Genomic DNA, 22,248 nt, shown 5'->3' with positions numbered 1-22,248 from the left:
AGTATCACAGATTGAAACATGGAACCTTGTATTGCATGGCCTGAAAACAGGCTGCACAGCCAGATTTGTAGGGTATGTAGTGGGGGAAATACCTCATGCGTTTAAATGGATATTATCAACAAATGCTATGAAAGTACAATGTAAGCAATAGAAAAGCACTAGAAATGTGGACCAGAGAAACACACTGGTACATAGTACTTCATACCTTAAACACAATCTCTTACATACAGCGCATACAACTCAAAGGGGTTGGAGACGCAACTTCTCTTTAACCCTTTCACCCCTATGTAACTTTAGTAGACTCTACCATGCAATGATGTATTGATCTGGATGAGTCCATTATGGTCTACAGTGGTGAAAGGGTTAAGTTGAAAATCCTGTACAATTCAGATGATTACCGACATGGATACTTGTAGTACACATTGTATTCAGAGTCCTGCTAATTCAGACGACACAAAGACAACACAGCAGAATCTTGTTTATGTATGAATTTTTTCCAGCAGAGTGTTTACATGTTTCGGCTTAACGTCATCAAAACAAGAATCTGATGACGGCTCAACTTTGAGCCAAAACATATAAACACAATGCTTGAAGAAGTTCACCTATACGCAAGATTCTGCTGTTGTCCACACTTTGACATTAAAATGCCTTTAAAATTATAAAATCCTGTTTCAAAGTCATTTCTCTAAGCTAGCTTTCTTTTGCTCTCTTCTAATCATTCTTTATCCATTGCTTAAATATATTTGGTGACTTGTATTAATCTGACAATTTACTGGTTCACCAATATACTTTGTAATGAAAATTATTGAAATATATTACAGAAAGGAAATTATCATAAGATGTTCAAAACTTTGCATCCTGTATAAGAATCATTGAAACAAAATTTCACCAAGACATTACATACAATATCTGTGTTTCATATCATACACAATGTAATCAGATCTAAAAGACTTTTTAATATATTTTATCTTGAAGATGACTTCGTACTGGAAAAAAGTTAACTCCTGTAAGCAATGAGTAAGCTGTAAACCATTGCTGTAAGCTGTGCATTGAAGCTCCTGGTGTAACTCCCTTTCACCAATGTATACCCATAACCCACTACCCAATGTACCGGCACCAGACAACAAAATATAGCCTTTGTCATTAAGGGCTCATTAAAATAGGCATCTTAACAACACTTATTGTCAAAACTAGCAAATAAACAAAAAGCACATCCAGTATAAACAGTTATGGTAAATGAAATACAGAAAACTTGAATTCCTTTCTCAATATTTTCCTAAAATGACAATGGCAATGATAATTCTGAGAATGTTTACGAAAATACTTTTTGACCAGTGCAAAAATAATAAATGGATCTGTGACTAAATTTGTGTTCAATGATGGTTGGAGAAACATCCTCAACTGAGGGGAAATGGTATGGCTTTGTTAGGGCTGTGTGGTGTACAAAACATACATGCCCTGATGGTTGGTAAGATGGTCTGGCTTTGTCAGGGCTTTGTGGTGCACAAAACAGACATGCCCTGATGGTGGGTAAGATGGTCTGGCTTTGTCAGGGCTTTGTGGTGCACAAAACAGACATGCCCTGATGGTGGGTAAGATGGTATGGCTTTGTCTGGGCTGTGTGGCACACAAAACATACATGGGCTGATGGTGGGTAAGATGGTATGGCTTTGTCTGGGCTGTGTGGTGTACAAAACATACATGGGCTGATGGTGGGTAAGATGGTCTGGCTTTGTCAGGACTGTGTGACACACACAACATGCATAGACTGATGGTTGGTAAAACGGTATGGTTTTGTCTGGGCTGTGTGTCACACAAAACATGCATGGGCTGATGGAGGATAAAATGGTATGGCTTTGTCTGGACTGTGTGACACACACAACATGCATGTACTGATGGAGGGTAAAATAGTATGGCTTTGTCTGGGCTGTGTAGCACACAAAACATACATGGACTGGTGGGGGGTAAGAGGGGATGGCTTTGTCAGGGCTGTGGGGTGTACAAAACATACATGGGCTGATGGTGGGTAAGAGGGAATGGCTTTGTCAGGGCTGTGGGGTGTACAAAACATACATGGCCTGATGGTGGGTAAGAGGGTCTGGCTTTGTTAGGGCCGTGTGGTGTACAAAACATACATGCACTGATGGTGGGTAAGATGGGATGGCTTTGTTAGGGCTGTGTGGTGTACAAAACATACATGGGCTGATGGTGGGAAAGATGGTCTGGCTTTGTCAGTGCTGTGTGGCACACAAAACAAGCATGGGCTGATGGTGGGTAAGAGGGCATGCCATTGTCTGGGCTGTGTGACACCCAAAACATGCATGGACTGATGAAGAGTAAGATGGTACGGCTTTGTCTGGGCTGTGTAGCACACAAAACATACATGGACTGATGGAGGGTAAAATGGTATGGCTTTGGTATGAGTTTGGCAGGGCTGTGTGACACACAAAACAAACATGGTCTGATGGTGGATAAGATGGTCTGGCTTTGTCTGGGCTGTGTAGCACACAAAACATACATGGACTGATGGCGGGTAAGAGGGGATGGCTTTGTCAGGGCTGTGGGGTGTACAAAACATACATGCCCTGATGGTGGGGAAGATGGTATGGCTTTGTTAGCGCCGTGTGGTGTACAAAACATACATGCACTGATGGTGGGTAAGATGGGATGGCTTTGTTAGGGCTGTGTGACACACAAAACATACATGGACTGATGGCGGGTAAGAGGGGATGGCTTTGTCAGGGCTGTGGGGTGTACAAAACATACATGGACTAATGGTGGGTAAGAGGGTATTGCTTTGTCTGGGCTGTGTGCCACACAAAACATGCATGGACTGATGGTTGCTAAAACAGTATGGCTTTGTCTGGGCTGTGTGACACACACAACATGCATGGACTGATGGTTGGTAAAACAGTATGGCTTTGTCTGGGCTGTGTGACACACACAACATGCATGGACTGATGGTTGGTAAAACAGTATGGCTTTGCCTGGGCTGTGTGACACACAAAACATGCATGGACTGATGGTGGGTAAAATGGTATGGCTTTGTCTGGGCTGTGTGACACACAAAAAATGCATGGACTGATGGTGGGTAAGAGGGTATGACTTTGTCTGGGCTGTGTGGCACACAAAACATACATGGGCTGATGGTGGGTAAGAGGGTATGGCTTTGTCAGGGCTGTGTGACACACAAAACAAACATGGTCTGATGGTGGATAAGATGGTATGGCTTTGTCAGGGCTGTGTGGCACACTAAACATGCATGGACTGATGGAGGGTAAAATGGTATGGCTTTGTCAGGGCTGTGTGGCACACAAAACAAACATGGACTGATGGAGAGTAAAATGGTATGGCTTTGTCTGGGCTGTGTGGTGTACAAAACATGCATGGACTGATGGAGGGTAAGAGGGTATGACTTTGTCTGGGCTGTGTGGCACACAAAACATACATGGACTGATGGTGGGTAAGAGGGTCTGGCTTTGTTAGGGCTGTGTGGCACACAAAACATACATGGACTGATGGTGGGTAAGAGGGTCTGGCTTTGTTAGGGCTGTGTGGCACACAAAACATACATGGACTGATGGTGGGTAAGAGGGTATGGCTTTGTCTGGGCTGTGTGGCACACAAAACATACATGGACTGATGGTGGGTAAGATGGTATGGCTTTGTCAGGGCTGTGTGGTGTACAAAACATGCATGGACTGATGGTGGGTAAAATGGTATGGCTTTGTCTGGGCTGTGTGGTGTACAAAACATACATGCCCTGATGGTGGGTAAGAGGGTATGGCTTTGTTAGGGCTGTGTGGTGTTCAAAACATACATGGACTGATGGTGGGTAAAATGGTATGGCTTTGTCTGGGCTGTGTGACACACACAACATGCATGGACTGATGGTTGGTAAAACAGTATGGCTTTGTCTGGGCTGTGTGACACACGCAACATGCATGGACTAATGGTTGGTAAAACAGTATGGTTTTGTCTGGGCTGTGTGTCACACAAAACATGCATGGGCTGATGGTGGGTAAGAGGGTATGGCTTTGTCTGGGCTGTGTGACACACACAACATGCATGGACTGATGGTTGGTAAAACAGTATGGCTTTGCCTGGGCTGTGTGACACACAATATGCATGGACTGATGGTGAGTAAAATGGTATGGCTTTGGTATGACTTTGTCAGGGCTGTGTTACACACACAACATGCATGGACTGATGGTTGGTAAAACAGTATGGCTTTGTCTGGGCTGTGTGACACACACAACATGCATGGACTGATGGTTGCTAAAACAGTATGGCTTTGTCTGGGCTGTGTGACACACACAACATGCATGGACTGATGGTTGGTAAAACAGTATGGCTTTGCCTGGGCTGTGTAACACACAATATGCATGGACTGATGGAGAGTAAAATGGTATGGCTTTGGTATGACTTTGTCAGGGCTGTGTTACACACACAACATGCATGGACTGATGGTTGGTAAAACAGTATGGCTTTGTCTGGGCTGTGTGACACACAAAACATACATGGACTGATGGTGGGTAAGAGGGTATGGCTTTGTCTGGGCTGTGTGGCACACAAAACATGCATGGACTGATGGTAGATAAGATGGTATGGCTTTGTCTGGGCTGTGTGACACACAAAACATGCATGGACTGATGGAAAGTAAAACGGTATGGCTTTGGTATGGCTTTGTCAGGGCTATGTGACACACAAAACATGCATGGACTGATGGAGGGTAAAGTGGTATGGCTTTGTTTGGGCTGTGTGGCACACAAAACATGCATGGACTGATGAAGAGTAAGATGGTATGGCTTTGTCTGGGCTGTGTGGCACACAAAACATGCATGGACTGATGGAGGGTAAGAGGGTATGGCTTTGTCAGGGCTGTGTGACACACAAAACATGCATGGACTGATGTAGGGTATGATGCTATAACGCTGTCATGTAGGTGTGTCTTGTCAGTCTGGGACCACCATGCCTCACAACACGGATACACCGCAGCACCTGGTATTAAGGTTGTTAAGGACTACCTAAATGGTCATACTTCAGACTGTTACAAAGTTTGTTAAATGTCTTTAAACTCTAGATTGTGTTTTACACAGTATAGAAATGAATTCTATCTAAAACTGTAAAAAAAAAAATCTTCCTGGACTACAGAAATGTTCATTGGACTTCACTTTATTTTTTCAGCTTCTGAAGCTTAAAAAATTACTTTCTTGATTGATATGTATTAAATTGTATGGAGACTTGTATCACAATGTTTTTTTGGTTTTTTTTTACAAAAACTTAATAAATGTTAAAAATCATAACTCCCGAAATTGATGTTACAATCATGGGTATAAAAAGTACTGACAGAACAAACTTGTGTAACAGACTTGTGATATACCATTGTGTCACCTCTCACAGAACAATGGGTTAATTTAAATGGATAACATTTTACCCCAATTTCTTTAACATGAATTTCAAAGAAATTTAATGCAAAGACAACAGAGTGAAACTGCACACTACAAAGAATAGTACCAGGTAACAGCTTGCCAAGGTATGGCATTTGTAGGATCCTCCCTGTAAAGTGGGCAGTAACATGTTTAACATATAACACTCATCATCAGGTCCACATATGAAAGGGTGAACCATAGAAATGCAGTATTAATCCATTTTAAAGATATCTTTCAATGCATATGAATTTTCTTTTACATCATAATTTTTTTTCTTGTGATTATGAAATATCACTTAACAAGCTGTGCCCTTATAATATTGTTAACTGAAATTGGTTACACATGTAATAAATAACATTGAGGTTTCCTACGAGTAAATGGAGTGTGTACCAGGTGCTCAAGTAACGATATTTCGATTTTCAAACTAAGTTGTACAGTTATAAATTTATGGTAGCTGAGGATGATCCTAGGTACAGAGACTTGAGGCATGAACAGATGATAACATTAAACACCAATGATAAGCCACCGATGATATTTGAAGCTGTGCCATCTCAATGAGTGTGATAAAACCAATTCTACGAAGAGTTGTCCCTACACAAGACCAATCTTACTACAGGGATTATCTTAGAGTCCACAGTGGAAAAGACTTATACCTTGCTTGGCACTGGACAATTCATCAAGGACATCTTCTCTTTTGGCAAGTTCTGCAAGAAGGAACTGGCGGTCATGGTCGTTACAGGTTAAAGCCTCTCGCAGGTCTTTGCGTAACTTCTGTTCATACTTGATCCTGTCCCTTATCTCTCGACGCAGCCATTTCATCTTACTTTTGATATCAACTACGGTGGCACTTGGACCATTAGGAGCTCCCTTCACAGCAGTCACTGTCTGACGTTTCTCCATGGAACCTGTAGCGACTAGCTCCATCAGTGTGTCAACCTCTGTCACCATTTCATATACGAGGCCCTACAACAGTACAAATCAAGGTAATTAACAGCAACTGTATCATATTTGAGACCCTACAACAGTACAAATCAAAGTAAGTAACAGCTTGGTGTATCATACTTGAGGTCTTACAACGGTACAAATCAAGGTAATTAACAGCAACTGTATCATATTTGAGGCCCTACAACAGTACAAATCAAGGTGATTAACAGCTTGGTGTATCATACTTGAGGCCCTACAACAGTACAAATCAAGGAAATTAACAGCAACTGTATCATATTTGAGACCCTACAACAGTACAAATCAAAGTAATTAACAGCTTGGTGTATCATACTTGAGGCCCTTCAACAGTACAAATCAAGATTATTAACAGCAACAGTATCATATTTGAGGCCCTACAACAGTATAAATCAAGGCAATGAAACAGCTGGAGTGTATAAAGTGTCAATGTTTGTATTTGAATAAAACAGACTAGAATGCTGAAAGGTCAGCAGGGATTCTTCCATATGCTTAACCTTTTATATTCTGTATTATGGCGAAGCAGAAGTAATTATTTTCGATATTGGAATATTGTTTATAAGCCATGTAATACATCAAATACCAGTTACCACCAAATATAAATAGAATCAGACCCATAAGACAGGAGTTATAGTCCAAAAAGTAGCAGCCAATCGGCAGCCATGGCAACCATCTTGGATTACCAGATCCAGATACCCTGGTAATATGTCCTTATTCAGCACATAGAATTTAATAAACTATTTCTACATAATACTTGAAGAAGACTTATAGATATCAATGAGGAGTTCATTTGGATATTTGCCTTACCTTCTTTGCAGATTGTGATTTGAATACGACAATATTTCAAACAGAAAGTATATAAAAACAATAAATGCGAAAGAAAGAAATCTGTTCCTATTTAAAGTGGCAACTTACATCATGGTCAGTCCTAGACTTCTTCAGCTCACTCTTCAGAGCAAATAGTTCATCTTCATATTTCTTTACCCTACAGACATGACAAACACTTCTGTATACATCTTGCAAATTAAATAATATGTTAAATGACATGTACAATCACAGCTATGCCCCACAAAGGTAACTGCTTTTGTGTATAGGTATCCTTAGTAAACAGTTAAATTCTTAATTGATAATTTAAAAATAGATAAAATTGTATCATATTCTTTCATTTAATTGCTGACATTTCATACTTATTTGTACCATTAACAGAGGACAAATAACACATTATAGCCTGCATTTTTACACATTTCTGTGAAAGGAAAGATACTATCATCGGCAGCTTGACCAAATTGTGGCTTTTGGCTCCAAAAAGCATTTTCAGATGTAAAAACCATATAGCCTACACGATTTATGAAAGGAATTAAAGTAGTTCAAAGCACAATCATGATTCTAAACTGTTCACACTTCATACTCAACACTAGATTACTACAGAAACGTGACAACAATGATGACTTACCTTGACATATCACTCTCTGCCATTTGAGTCTGAAATGAACAAACAGAGTCTTTATACCAGGGTACTTCTCAAACAAATCAAAGTTATTTCTAGTTTTGCATTAAATTGGGAAGTCACAGTTATTTCTAGTTTTGCATTAAATTGGGAAGTCAAAGTTATTTCTAGTTTTGCATTAAATTGTGTAGTCCCTTATATATCGGGTCATTAAAATAATCAAAGAAGTTGCTATTTATCTACTCTGTAAACAGTCACATACTTGACCTAGACCTCTTTAGATACAAAATTATTGAACAGTATTAAATAATTAATAAAACACTGATATGTAATTAAAATTTGGATCATAGATATGAAAGATTTTGAGTAACTGATACATTCATGAATGTCTGTTTGAAATATATCCTATGACTCATCAGAGATAAAAAAAAATATATATATATTTTTACTAGGTGCTGTTGTATGTGAAACTACCGTGAGTGATGTAGATAACGTTTTTGTACCAACAATTTTTACATTGTATATAGAACATACAATATCTTTACAGTGCAAAAATCAAAATCCTTGTAATCCAACTAGCAAAACCGAATGTTATAATTCAACACTTGTGTATCTACAAAATCTTGTAAGATTCAGTTAAGCCTTTGGTGCTATAAGTAACTAGAAATGCCAATCTTGTACACTACCTAACATGACTGGTCTTTTAGCCACACAGAAAAAACTTTCTTACTAAACTTCAATAAAGCTTATTTCCGTCATATAGTATATTATAAATGTGATAAACTGTGCTCTAATTTTATGTGTGAACAGTTACAATTACTAATATGTCTTTTAGGACAATTATCTGACCTCTGGTAATTAAATCAGCATATGTCATGTGAATTTTTTTTTATATGAATATCACATATTCCTGAAAATACTAATTCTCCCAAAATAAAATGAATCTTAATACATTGAGATTTTTTCAAGTGCAAAATAATACAATGTATATATAAATACCAAGATATTTGATCTACGGCAGTGACAATTCGGTGGATCCAAAAACCGCATAACTACCTAATACAATGTATTCTACAGGTCATAGAAGGTTCACGTCTATGGATAGCTGTGAACCAGCTTTTCTATGTGATTGAGGTACTACAGTATGTAGTACACAATCATGTACTGAGAAGATATTGTTTACACTGATAAATGTATAATAGAATTGTTAATACTTCCTATTATCAAAAACCTCATTTAAAATTTATACTTTATCACATGAGAATTTAAGGGTACCACAGGATCCAACTTTATCTTCCTCAATTACTGATGTGCTTATCTGATCACTAGTTCAATGATTGTCGATAAATCATTGTTTCCTTTTGCAATTATGTTCAATAGTTTTAGCCAAGTACATCCTACATTTGTCATCCATGTGACTGCCACACTGAAAATGACACTACAGAAATGTGTAGTTAAGTCAGTAAAGTAAACAAGGGTGTGATATTACTGAACACCAAAGCCACATAACCCACACACTACCAAGCCACCACACAGGATTAGCTGTCGTATCTATCAAACACATACAACAGGGACGCCAAAGTGTTTTACACTCAGCTGTTTCATCAAACGTGAACACGCAGGTTTACGCTTCCCGCTGACCTTGGCAGCAAGCTACAAGTTACAGGTCACAAGGTTAGGCAACAATTCATACCATCCACAACCCACCAACCATGCTCGACTCGGACTGGGACTCACAGCACTGACAATCCAAACATTCTCAACTACACAGACTCTCATTGAGTGATGTACACATTCTAAGAGTTTGAATTAAGATTATCATTACCGACAAATCTGACATGGTTGGAGGTAGTGGAATCTAAGGCTTCATATTCATACACATTAGAGGATCGTAGGGGAATATCTCACATAGTTCACGCTATCTTTTATAATGATGTAGTGAAATAACGGATTCAAATCAAAATCCCGTGTATTCTAAAACAACTCATCTGAATTCTATAGTTTGTATGTGTTATTGTGGAATCAGACAATCCCATTCATTCTTGAAGAAGACTTTCATTCTTTCCCTGAAGTATGTTAGTTATTGCAATATAAAAAAATACTTTGGAACTGATTTGTTTAATAGGTTTCACTTTATATTTAAAGGTGTACTAAAATAACATGCTTGCTAATTGAAATATTCCCCATGACCGGACTGTTCAGGTATAACATTTACAAATATCAGTCTTTTATACTTCATCACATGGTAAAGTCAGTTAGTACATACATGTAAACAGTATCCATATCTCTAAAATACGAAAATACAAAAATAACAAATGTTGGTTAGATTAACATAACTTTCTTATGTCGACAACTGTTGCGTTTATTAAGCATACTAAATCACCTGTTAATGAAATACCATACATCAAGTAATTATGTGATGATTTAATTTTCACTTTATTTTTGGGATGATGAAATCCTCAAAAGATGATAAAAACTTGTAATAACATGCTGGAAAACATAATGCACTTTGTTTTCAGCATTAGCATACGGATGAAAACACAAAAAGTTCAAATGGGGAAATTTGATTCCAAACAAATCAGTGAAATTTGCATCAAGCTTTTAACTACTTGATAAACAGTATTTTTTCAGTACTTTTCACCCTTTGGCATCCCAGTTTTTTTTTTATAAAAAAAGGCCTAGAAAATTTAACATGTGTGCTTAGGATTTCAAGTTGAAAATTGGGAAGGGTAAATAGGTTGGAAGGTTTTTTCATTTTTAAATATTTTTTAACTACCGGTATATTCTGACATTGTTTCGTTAATTTAACTTCAGAATAATGATTACCGGGTATATTTGCTTACTACCATTATTATAACACTTTAAATTAAATTATGCTTGTTTTCAACAGGGAAAATATATCAGTTTGATGACAAACCATGATAAGTAATTTTCTAGACATTTCTAACCTTCCAAAAAACCTAATAAAATCTTTGAAAGTTGGCACACAGGACAACAAATTATAGGATAGGTAAGAAACTTTAAACACACACATATTTTTTAGCCTCTTTTTTTCCCTTGTTCAAGGACGCACAAAACAATAATTTAACAGGGGCAAAAAATAACACACTGACAATCAACAAGGATCTCGCCATGTCTTCCCCAATTACAGCCAAGCACAAGCTACAGCAACCATTTTGGATAGTAACAGTGAACATGTATCTAAACATGACCCTAGGAACCCCTATTGCATATCTATATTTAATAGCGAATCATAATGGGATTTTTTTTTAAATATCTGGATTCTGAGATTTTCTCAAGAATGTAAATGTGGACAGAGACGGAAAAATACCAAGATTCTTTAAAAGCACTTGAAAGTTTTATGCTAGTCCCTAATAACATCAACTTCTATTCTGAATTAATGAAAAACCCATTAATTTCTGATGCTATCATTAACACTGAAGACAGATACTGCTGAGGGACAGTAACATCATATGAACACGAGTGAAATGGTCATATTCCATCGAGTTCAACATTTCAGATAGAAACGACTTGATCTATTCACCAGAATTACAGAAAACTGACCACACTATCATCATTGAAAGCTGACGACATAAAGTGTATATTTCTGTGACGATCGGCATTGACAACACAGATGACATGCTTGTGAGATATTAAAACGTACACGGAGCAGTTAGACAACAATTCACACAGATGTATGGATGGTTACATGAGGGAAGTCTTTGATAAAGCACTCAGGGAAACACGAACACCAGTATTAGGAGTTTGTCAAACTTATATAAACATCATGATTATTATAGAACACGTTTAACCAGCCTACCTGGGTCTGAAATTCTTGATGAGCATGCTCAAGTCTCCTTAAGAGGTTGGAGCTCTCCTCTTCAGATCTTCAAATAAAGTTATAAAAATTAGAACTATCCATGAGATTAACAAGATCAATTCAGTCTAAAAGTTCTGTAGAAATGAGTATACTCAAATGATAAAATATAGTTTTATAGATTAACTCATTCACCCCTGAAATTTTTAATGAACTATTCCGACCTTTGAATTGGAAGGGTTCAAATGTGTCTTCAGGAATGAATGAGTTAATAAAACAAGCAGAAGAATTTAAATCCCTTTCAGAATCACGTGGTAACTATCTGTTGTTGAGGTTTGTATATGTAGTACACATATTTAGTGTAAGAGTTGCCAATATCTATTTGTGTCTCAAATTTGATCAATACAGATTTTCATGCTAAATTTGATTGAGATCTTACTATTCTTCAGGGCAGTTATTGAACAAAAAACAATCAATCAATCTAAATAGAGAAGCCTTCCTGGTTTTGTATAAATGTTCAAAAATCACATTAATGTTTGCACTAGCCTGAGACTACCATCATGTATACAGATTTAGGCCAGTGATTTACAAGGAAACCATTTACTAATAAGAATAGAGAAGCCTCATTAATTATGGGTAAACAGGCTTCACAATTGCAATCAAACTTTGCCTGAAATTTTGCTTTTATGTAGGTGTATACCAAAGTTGGTTAAAAATTTACCATTTTTAGGGCAGTTGTTGAGAAACTAAGCATGACAGATAAACAAACCAAAACAAATACCCCCATTTTCTCAGAAAACAGAATTAAGAAAGCGCCAAAAAGGTAATGTTCTGTGACGGAGGATACCTCTCTACTTCGTGTGTGAGTCTCTCCACATCCTGACGCATCTTCTCTTCATTACGTTTAGATATTTTGGAGGAGGATTTCTCTTCTCCTAATTCCATCTGGGTTGAAAAAGTCACCTTGGTTACTTATATATAGAGTTTTTAGGGCATCAAAACTGACATTGACCATTTTTTATCCAATAATTCTTGGTCCTAATACATTGACATCAATTATTTTCAGTATGAAATAATTTTTCCTTTACATTTTGCTGCCTAAAAAAACGTTTTTTTCCTTCTAATTATAGACATTTTCAGAAATCAATTTCCATCGTACAAAATATTAAGTAATACAGAACATTAAAAACAACTATGTTTGCATCATATTCAGCACACAACTGACCACAAACCTTGAGAGCCTGTATGGATGCCACACTTGACAAGCTAATCACTATTGACCACTTACCTTAAGAGCCTGTATGGTTGCCACCCCCAGACAAGCTAATTGCTATTGACCACTTACCTTAAGTAATCACTATTGACCACTTACCTTAAGAGCCTGTATGTTAAGAGCCTGTGTGGTTGCCTCATACTTGACAAGCTAATCACTATTGACCACTTACCTTAAGAGCCTGTATGTTAAGAGCCTGTGTGGTTGCCTCATACTTGACAAGCTATTCACTATTGACAACAAACCTTAAGAGCCTTATGGTTTCCACACTCAACAAGCTAATTGCTCTTGACAACTTACCTTAAGAGCCTGTATGGTTGCCTCAAAATTGACAAGCTAATTGCTATTGACCACTTACCTTAAGTAATCACTATTGACCACTTACCTTAAGAGCCTGTATGTTAAGAGCCTGTGTGGTTGCCTCATACTTGACAAGCTATTCACTATTGACAACAAACCTTAAGAGCATGTATGGTTGACTCATACTTGACATGCTAATCACTATTGACAACAAACCTTAGGAGCCTGTATGGTTGCCTCATACTTGACTAGCTAATCACTATTGACAACAAACCTAAAGAGCCTTTATGGTTGCCTCATACGTGGCAAGGTGACTTGCTATTGACAACAAACCTTAAGAGCCTGGATGGTTGCCTCATACTTGACAAGCTATTCACTATTGACAACAAACCTTAAGAGCATGTATGGTTGACTCATACTTGACATGCTAATCACTATTGACAACAAACATTAAGAGCCTGTATGGTTGCCACCCCCAGACAAGCTAATTGCTATTGCCCTCTTACCTTAAGAGCCTGTATGGTTGCCTAATACTTGACAAGCTAGTCACTATTGATATCAAACATTAAGAGCCTGTATGGTTGCCTCGTACTTGACAAGCTAATCACTATTGACCACTTACTTTAAGAGCCTGTATGGTTGCCACCCCCAGACAAGCTAATTGCTATTGCCCTCTTACCTTAAGAGCCTGTATGGTTGCCTCATACTTGACATGCTAATCACTATTGACAACAAACCTTAAGAGCCTTATGGTTGCCACACTCAACAAGCTAATTGCTATTGACAACTTACCTTAAGAGCCTGTATGGTTGCCTCATACTTGACAAGCTAATCTCTATTGACCACTTACTTTAAGAGCCTGTATGGTTGCCACACTCGATAAGCTAATTGCTATTGACAACAAATCTTAAGAGCCTGTATGGTTGCCTCATACTTGACAAGCTAATCTCTATTGACCACTTACTTTAAGAGCCTGTATGGTTGCCACCCTCGATAAGCTAATTGCTATTGACAACAAATCTTAAGAGCCTGTATGGTTGCCTCATACTTGACAAGCTAATCTCTATTGACCACTTACTTTAAGAGCCTGTATGGTTGCCACACTCGACAAGCTATTTGCTATTGACAACAAACCTTAAGAGCCTGTATTGTTGCCTCATACTTGACATGTTATTGACCACTTACCTTGAGAGCCTGTATGGTTGCCTCATACTTGACAAACTAATCACTATTGACCACTTACTTTAAGAGCCTGTATGGTTGCCACACTCGATAAGCTAATTGCTATTGACAACAAATCTTAAGAGCCTGTATGGTTGCCTCATACTTGACAAGCTAATCACTATTGACCACTTACCTTAAGAGCCTGTATGGTTGCCTCATACTTGACAAGCTAATCCCTCATACTTGACAAGCTAATTACTATTGACCACTTACCTTAAGAGCCTGTATGGTTGCCATACTTGACATGTTATTGACCACTTACCTTAAGAGCCTGTATGGTTGCCTCATACTTGACATGTTATTAACCACTTACCTTAAGAGCCTGTATGGTTGCTTCATTCTTGGCATGTTATTGACCACTTACCTTAAGAGCCTGTATGGTTGCTTCATACTTGACAAGCTAATTGCTATCGACAACAAACCTTAAGAGCCTGTATGGTTGCCTCATACTTGACAAGCTAATCACTAATGACCACCTACCTTAAGAGCCTGTATGGTTGCCATACTTGACAAGCTAATTGCTATTGACCACTTACCTTAAGAGCCTGTATGGTTGCTTCATACTTGACAAGCTAATTGCTATCGACAACAAACCTTAAGAGCCTACTTATTATGATACTTTTTTCTGCCCTGAATGGAACACGTCACTTGTGCAAATTGAATTGCCTCATACTCTGCGTGTCCTCTCTTCATCTTTCTCTGTATGTCCTGCATCACATGAGCTTCCCGCACCTACAAAATACATCCTCATCATCCTGTTCTGGTGTAAGGCAACAACACAGTAATGGCCACCAAAGGGTGATGTGTTTAATTCCATTTTTTTCTGTTTAAGAAATATGACAGTTCCTTCTTATTTGTTATATCAAAGTTTTTATTTTATAGAGAAGTAATTAAATTAACAAAGTACAATTTGTTTTATTGTTCATTTGCAGAACAAAGTACTTACCTTGACCTCATTAAGTTCTTGTTTGAGATTTTCAACTGTATTGTGGTGCGATTCTCGTTCCTGAAATGTTTCATAAGAATTCCGTTATATTTGATTTTGTTATTGTGTGAAAAAGTGTTGACCATTCAGAGCTCAGTAGGTCAATTACTTGTGTGGATTTTGTTCAACTTCAATTTTATCCTAGGTAGGACCCCACTTATTATGATACTTTTTTCTGCCCTGAATGGATTTTATAAGGTAAAAACTCAGGTAAGTTGTCCATGTGAAACACCTAGACAATTAAACAATTCCATCTTTGCGTATTGCAGAGTTATCTTGGGAGCAGGTATTGATTGTTACGTCACTTGTTTGTGAGAGAAGATAACTCTGCAATACGCAAAGACGGAATAGATTCGGCTAACTGGACATCGCCCGAGGTGATCACCTGTCCACTCCAGGTAAATTTGTCACACCTCACTTCACCCCAGTCAGCGGCAAACAATAGATGGACCATCGCTTGCTGGTCATACATTTAAGTCTTAACAAAAGATGTGGTGCAGTTAATTGCTATCTAAAATACACTGTAGGACTGTGTATCAAATTGAAATGATTAGGCCTAAGCTTACCGACATTTTACAACACAAATTCTGATAAGAAAACGAGCATGCCTTTCACAAATATTCACGGTTGTGAGAAAATCATGCCGATTTCTGCCGATTTCAATGAAAATATCACTTCAGAAGGAAGACATATGTTTTTAATCACTTAAGCAATAGTTTCTATATTGCATTAGAAGTTGATTTCCCCATATCTCCGTTGAAAAAGTGTCAAAATCGGGACAAACCGCACTGACAGCATGGTGCCAGATATCGATTCAAATTAGCGTTATTGTTGTAAACAACTAACAACGGCTGCTTTATTTACAATTTACGATTTACAATATTTAATTATTGTTAAAAAGGGAATATTTTGTGTTTTTAATTGTTATTATTTTTTTGCAAGTTGATTTCACCCCACGACTTGCGAGGCATGTGATTGTCACGTGATCGTAATTGACATAGCACGGCAAAATAAATTTTTTGGGACAAAATGTAACGCAACTTCTCGTTACAATATAGGTAAATTATGACTATTTATATCACTTCTTTCATCCTATTGACTATAACATTACGATATCGTTAGCTAGGATGTAGTATAAAGATAGTTCTCAGGAATATGCACGAAGTTATTTGAAAGTGAAAGTAGAATTTACATACTGATCATTTTGAAAGCAAAAAGAAATCTTCTAGAATTTTAACAACACGCTGATATAAATAACAATTAACAAATTATTTCAATTATTACGTTATCATTTTGTATCTATATTTTTCCATGTTTCCACATCAATCTACGTCTGATTAATACAGAATATATCACTTCCGGTTCAGACAGCATAAAAGCGATCGAAAACAGCTTGATCGGTTCTTATGATATATCAGTTCTTATGATATTTCTCTCTGGCAAATAGAATATCATAATAAGCGGGTTCCACTGTATTACTGATCATACATTACAGGCAACGTCATACCTCTGCCAGTTGTCTCTGGTAGATTTTCAACTCCTCTCTAGCCGCCTTCTCTCGGTGTTGTAGCTCAACAAAGTTGTGTCTCAGGTCCTAAAAGTACATACAAAGAGCAACCTACAGAGTAAACCGAAGGAACAAGGTTTCTATTAGAGAAAGGTTCCAATTACTTGGGATACGTTTCTAACATTAGGGTGGATGGGTGGGGCAGTAGATAACGCACTCGCCTTTCACCAAGGCGACCAGGGTTCGAATCCCAAAACAGACATGAAAAGGTATGGGATCACCTGCACGACCACATTAAGACCCCCCCCCCCCCCCCCCCCCCCCCCCCCCCCCCCCCCCCATGCCCAACATCTGAGCCAACAAGAGTGATTAATATAAGTTGAAATAGCTTTGTTTCATAATTGTTGTTAAATAAAGAAAAGTTTTTACTGAGTTCAATTTTCCATAGCGATTCCACACTGCACTGCTGGTCAACATTTCTCACATTGATTCAACTCCACACTGTCATTCAAGGTTTTCTGTGGTCAGGGATTAATCTAGCTTTTTCTTCTATTTATCAATACCAAGAGCATTTGGTAACCGTTATAACAGAGTGAAAAGTATAATCTTCTTTTTAAAATTAGCTTGGTTTTAGCTTGGTGGTGGCTCAACACTGCACTGTCAGTCAACATATTGTGTCGGCTTTGAACTTGTCTACTTGTCACATTTTGGACTATCCAAACGGTCAAAGTGTGGGGAGAATTGGGGAAAGGTTTAACGAACTGCATTATTCACTATTCTCACACAATATGATTGAATTCAATAGAACCTGCATATTCAAATATACATGGATGACTGGTGAACTGAACAGGTTGGTGTCGTACATGTGGTTCTTTAGCTGGCACCTGAATTCTATCTAATTACAGGTATACCAGGTATTCTTTATAAAGATTGGTGAAATACTTACATGGATTTTACCATTGGCCAGGGACAACTGAGAGGCAAACTCTGCCTTCACCGAGCTTAATTCTTTAAGTTCTTGCTGAAAGCAGAAAAAATAAAAGAACTTCAAGCAAAGAAAAATATATATTAGAATACCTCTAAACAAAACAGAAAATAACAATTTTCAAAATCTAATGGTCACATGTTCCAGTTGTACTTAAGGTGTGAATGAAAAGATATACTCCTAACTTATTTTCCTGGTACATATCATCACCTGCTCCCTGAATTTACATATCGTTCTCCTAATGACATGTTACATGTAAGTGTGCACCAATATTTTTTTCTCTCTCAAGAGACAGAATTATCTCCCTTCTCTAATGTGGTTTCAGGCTCTCAGTCTCCACCTTTGGTTATCAGTATTAGCACACTCAGCTGATAACTGAGCTAATTTGATCAGTTTTCTCCCTACCAATGGTTTCCTTTAGACACAAAGCTGTAGCCACAACATTACCGCAGTGTTTCTGCAGAGTTGTCTCCCTCCAAATGGTTATAGAGACAAAACTACATCGACAGTATTACTGACGTATTTCTATATGTATAGCTGTACTTATAGTCATCCTCTTAAAAGTATATCATCAATATACTTATTATCTCTTTCTTAATGCAATCCATGGTTGACCTACTTTTTGCCCTTGGGGAGACCTAATTGTATATGGCTGTCTCCCCTGGTGTAGACTTACCTGTAGTTGATTGGCTTGGTCCTGGGGTAGACTTACCTGTAGTTGATTAGCTTGGTCCTGGGGTAGACTTACCTGTAGTTGATTAGCTTGGTCCTGTGACAGAAGGTGTGCTGCTTCAACAGAGGACAGTTTATCCTCCAGTCTGTTCTTCTCCTCAGATAGAGTTGATACACGTGTCTGGGCTGCATTTAGTTCATTCTCCATCTACAACAGGTATTAATGTCATTTTGATATGGTTTCCTCAGAAGTGTTTTTATTGATATCTCTCATCATTGAAAACAATTGTTCCAATTTGTTAACATGATTTATATTTAAATATATGTCCTTTTATTTGTTACAGAGAAATATGTGACTGTTGTTAGACTTACTCTATCACAGACAGAACGAGAGTCTCGGAGTTCATGGTCCAGGTCCATACGCACAGACTTTAGTTCATTGATCTCCACATCCTTCAGACGGATCTGTTCATCCTGGGCTGCTCTCACCGCCTGTTTAAACAACACATTTCACTTACACAGGTATGGATTTCAATACACAAATCAATTCACTTCAATACACAAACACAGTGTGAATCATGACAATTATTTACAGTGTAAATCATTAGAGATAGGGTGTCGAGTTACTCACCAAGGCGTCACCCAGCTCACGTTTGAGGTTGTCCATCTGCACTCCCTGGTGGTGTAGTTGGTGCCTCATGCCCTCTAACTCTTTCACCAGCTGTTCATTCCTCTGCATCAACGTGTTGGTTCCGTGTTTGTGACGGTCAACCTCTCTCTCAAGCTGTTTTGTCTTCATCTTCCATCTACAAGAATAGATCGCGTTTTAATCTGTCATAAAAGAGGCACCTTTTTACCTAGAGAACAACCCTTGTCTAGAGGACTGTAACTCTATAACATACATAATGGGTAATTCCTGCTAGGATTTTACATTTACAGTCCGTTATGTTATTACTTTTTTTGGTGGTCAACCAGTTATGTTATGCAAGTCAAACAAGTTGAACATTGATTTGCAGTACTAACATTTACATTCATTTTCCCAAGAAACGAAAAAAAAAAGATTTTTTTTTTCATTTGATAGCATTAGCAAGTCTGTTCTGGAAAGAACAAAAAAATCTAGATTTAACAGGTTTTATTACACAGAAAGAAATCTAAACTGTATGACAATTGCAAAAGATAGATTCTGATGATACACTGCCTGACACAAACATTGGTAATGACATACCATCAGAGACTTATACAGATTTGAGATGATATATTGTTTGATCCATATATAGATAAATTTAGGACACACTGACACATATAAAGATGATTTTTTGATGACATACTGTCTGACACTTATAAAGGTAACTTTGTGATGACATTCTGTCTGTCACTTATAAGGGTAACTTTGTGATGACATACAGTCTGACACATATAAAGATAACTTTGTGATGACATACTGTCTGACACTTATAAAGGTAACTTTGTGATGACATACAGTCTGACACATATAAAGATAACTTTGTGATGACATACTGTTGGACACTTATAGATAACTTTGTGATGACATACTGTCTGACACTTATAAAGATAATTTTTTGATGACATACTGTCTGACGGTTTCCTGTGCACGACCCTTGAACTCATCTCTCTTTCTCTCTGCCTCGGACAAAGTACCCTGTGTACCCCGCAGCTCAGTCACAGTTTTCTCAAGCTCTTTACTGCACTCTTTTAGACGCCCTAGTGTGTCCTCATACTGGGCCATCAGCTGGCTCTTGTGGCGGTCTGCTTCCTCAAACTTATCTGAAGTCTCCTTCAGCTGCGTGATAAGCTTGGCTGTCTGTTTCTCTCTGTTCTCCAGGTCTCTTGTTATTGTCTGAAAGAGAGGTATTGAAATTACACACCCAGCAATATATAATTAATACCATATATGAATAATTATTCTATTAAATGTAAAATAAACTTTACAGAAAATTTGCAACACTCCTGATAAAAAACATGGGCATTAATCTGTGTTTGGAAGAGAATTTAGGATAAAAACGTATATAATTTTGTAATGTATGTATTGCATACTGAAAATCAACTATAACCACAAAAAAGCTTCCATATTCACAGATATCAAAATATTTATTTAAATCTTTTGGAGAAAAGAACAGGCTACAGAAAGAGGTTATCCATACTAGAGCATCACTCATTGCTTCTCTAAATAGGATCTTAAAACTTTAAAGTAAAGAAACGAATCATCTCTTAGAATCTGGATGGCTATTGAAATCCTACCTCTATACAGTTATAAAGTTAGATAACAAAGAAATTCTACCTCTATGTGGTCCGAGAGTTGGGCTCGTTGCCGCTCACTGCGATCAATCCCTCTACGTAACTCATCAACCTCACCATGAGCACCCATCGACCTGGATAGCTGTCCGCGTAGGTCCACTACCTCCTTCTCCAGGGACCTACGCACTCGGTCACGGTCCTCTTCCACTGTAGTATATAAGGGATTTCATTTCAACTACCATTCCAAGAAAGTTTGCAGCTGTCGACTCTGATCAAGGCTCAGTTGTTCAATGTCTGATTGTCTTACAGATAATTTAATGGAATATTTCACATATTTCTCTAAGTTCATTTTGAAAATTTGCAATAAGAACTTATGATGCTATTCTGGTGTTGTACAACCTGACCCAGATCCTGTAGTTACTGCACTTTATTTGTATTTTGTGTGATATTACATGTTAATTTGCATTATGAAATGATCCGGAATTGATTATCACACAAACAGTTATTTATACATTACATAATATATACAAGCTGAGTGAAAAACAAACTGAAGTTCTTGCAATAAAGTACATAAAGTTTGTATAAAACAAGTAAACAAAATTAATCATAAGTATTGAATATGACCTCCAGGTCTCAGACTTACAGGACTGTTTTTTGCGACGGTCCCGGACTTCCTCCTCATAGCGGCTCTCCTCCAGGTGGTTCTTCATTCGAGCACGATCCTGTTCCATTCGGTTCAGCTGTGCCCGCAAGTCACCAACCTGCTGTTCTAGAGCTGCCTTGCCACCTGCTGTCTGGTCCAGCTTCCTCTTAACAGCGTCTAATTCTGACTCAATCTGGGTGAGAAAAATGTCACTTTGTTATAATAATTAATGCAGAAACAAATTATTACATATTACAGAATAATCTCCCCTCTGCAAAAATTAACAAGGCAGGAAGTTGAAAGCATGTTCATTTCAATAGATTTTTTGTTTTGCATTTAAACGGTATTGTATTAAATGTGAGCTCAGAGTCACAAACCATGAGAGGAGTAACTGTTACTGTATACATCAAATGTGAAGGGCAAATTTAATATTTGGCGAAAATGGATTTTATTGTCAAGGGAATGTGGTAGGCAAATTTAATAATTCGGCAAAAATGGATTTTATTGTCAAGGGAATGTGGTAGGCAAATTAAATATTGGGCAAAAATGGATTTTATTATCAAGGGAATGTGATAGGCAAATTTAATAATTCGGCGAAAACGGATTTTATTGTCAAGGGAATTTGATAGGCAAATTTAATAATTCAGCGAAAATACATTTTATTATCAAGGGAATGTGATAGGCAAATTAAATATTGGGCAAAAATGGATTTTATTGTCAAGGGAATGTGATAGGCAAATTTAGTAT

At 37.7% G+C, this 22,248-nt stretch overlaps 1 protein-coding gene across 4 annotated transcripts in view; it reads right to left on the bottom strand.

Moving 5' to 3' along the window:
- Positions 1-22,248, bottom strand: part of LOC110454917 (centrosomal protein of 128 kDa-like) — a 43,438-nt gene that overhangs the window by 5,353 nt on the left and 15,837 nt on the right. For 3 of the 4 annotated variants that reach the window (XR_002463411.1, XM_021504730.1, XM_021504731.1), the window contains exons 8-24: positions 21,502-21,694; positions 20,902-21,065; positions 20,195-20,460; positions 19,234-19,408; positions 18,975-19,094; positions 18,679-18,810; positions 17,892-17,966; positions 16,946-17,032; positions 15,400-15,459; positions 15,120-15,185; positions 14,876-14,896; positions 12,504-12,601; positions 11,660-11,726; positions 7,846-7,874; positions 7,308-7,377; positions 6,086-6,395; positions 5,518-5,559 (exon numbers count right to left, since the gene is read on the bottom strand). Coding sequence is in view for 3 of the 4 variants with exons in the window: in XM_021504730.1 (XP_021360405.1) it covers positions 5,518-5,559; positions 6,086-6,395; positions 7,308-7,377; positions 7,846-7,874; positions 11,660-11,726; positions 12,504-12,601; positions 14,876-14,896; positions 15,120-15,185; positions 15,400-15,459; positions 16,946-17,032; positions 17,892-17,966; positions 18,679-18,810; positions 18,975-19,094; positions 19,234-19,408; positions 20,195-20,460; positions 20,902-21,065; positions 21,502-21,694 (1,975 nt within the window). In the remaining variant the exon portion in view is untranslated. The remainder of the gene's footprint in view (positions 1-5,517; positions 5,560-6,085; positions 6,396-7,307; positions 7,378-7,845; positions 7,875-11,659; positions 11,727-12,503; positions 12,602-14,875; positions 14,897-15,119; positions 15,186-15,399; positions 15,460-16,945; positions 17,033-17,891; positions 17,967-18,678; positions 18,811-18,974; positions 19,095-19,233; positions 19,409-20,194; positions 20,461-20,901; positions 21,066-21,501; positions 21,695-22,248) is intronic. The other variant, XM_021504732.1, reaches the window with a different exon arrangement.

This window comes from Mizuhopecten yessoensis, unplaced genomic scaffold, assembly GCF_002113885.1.
Source record: "Mizuhopecten yessoensis strain PY_sf001 unplaced genomic scaffold, ASM211388v2 scaffold8111, whole genome shotgun sequence".
Lineage (NCBI taxonomy): Eukaryota > Metazoa > Mollusca > Bivalvia > Pectinida > Pectinidae > Mizuhopecten > Mizuhopecten yessoensis.
The sequence above is the reverse complement of the archived record's forward strand: the minus strand, read 5'-3'. Positions and strand labels throughout refer to the sequence as shown.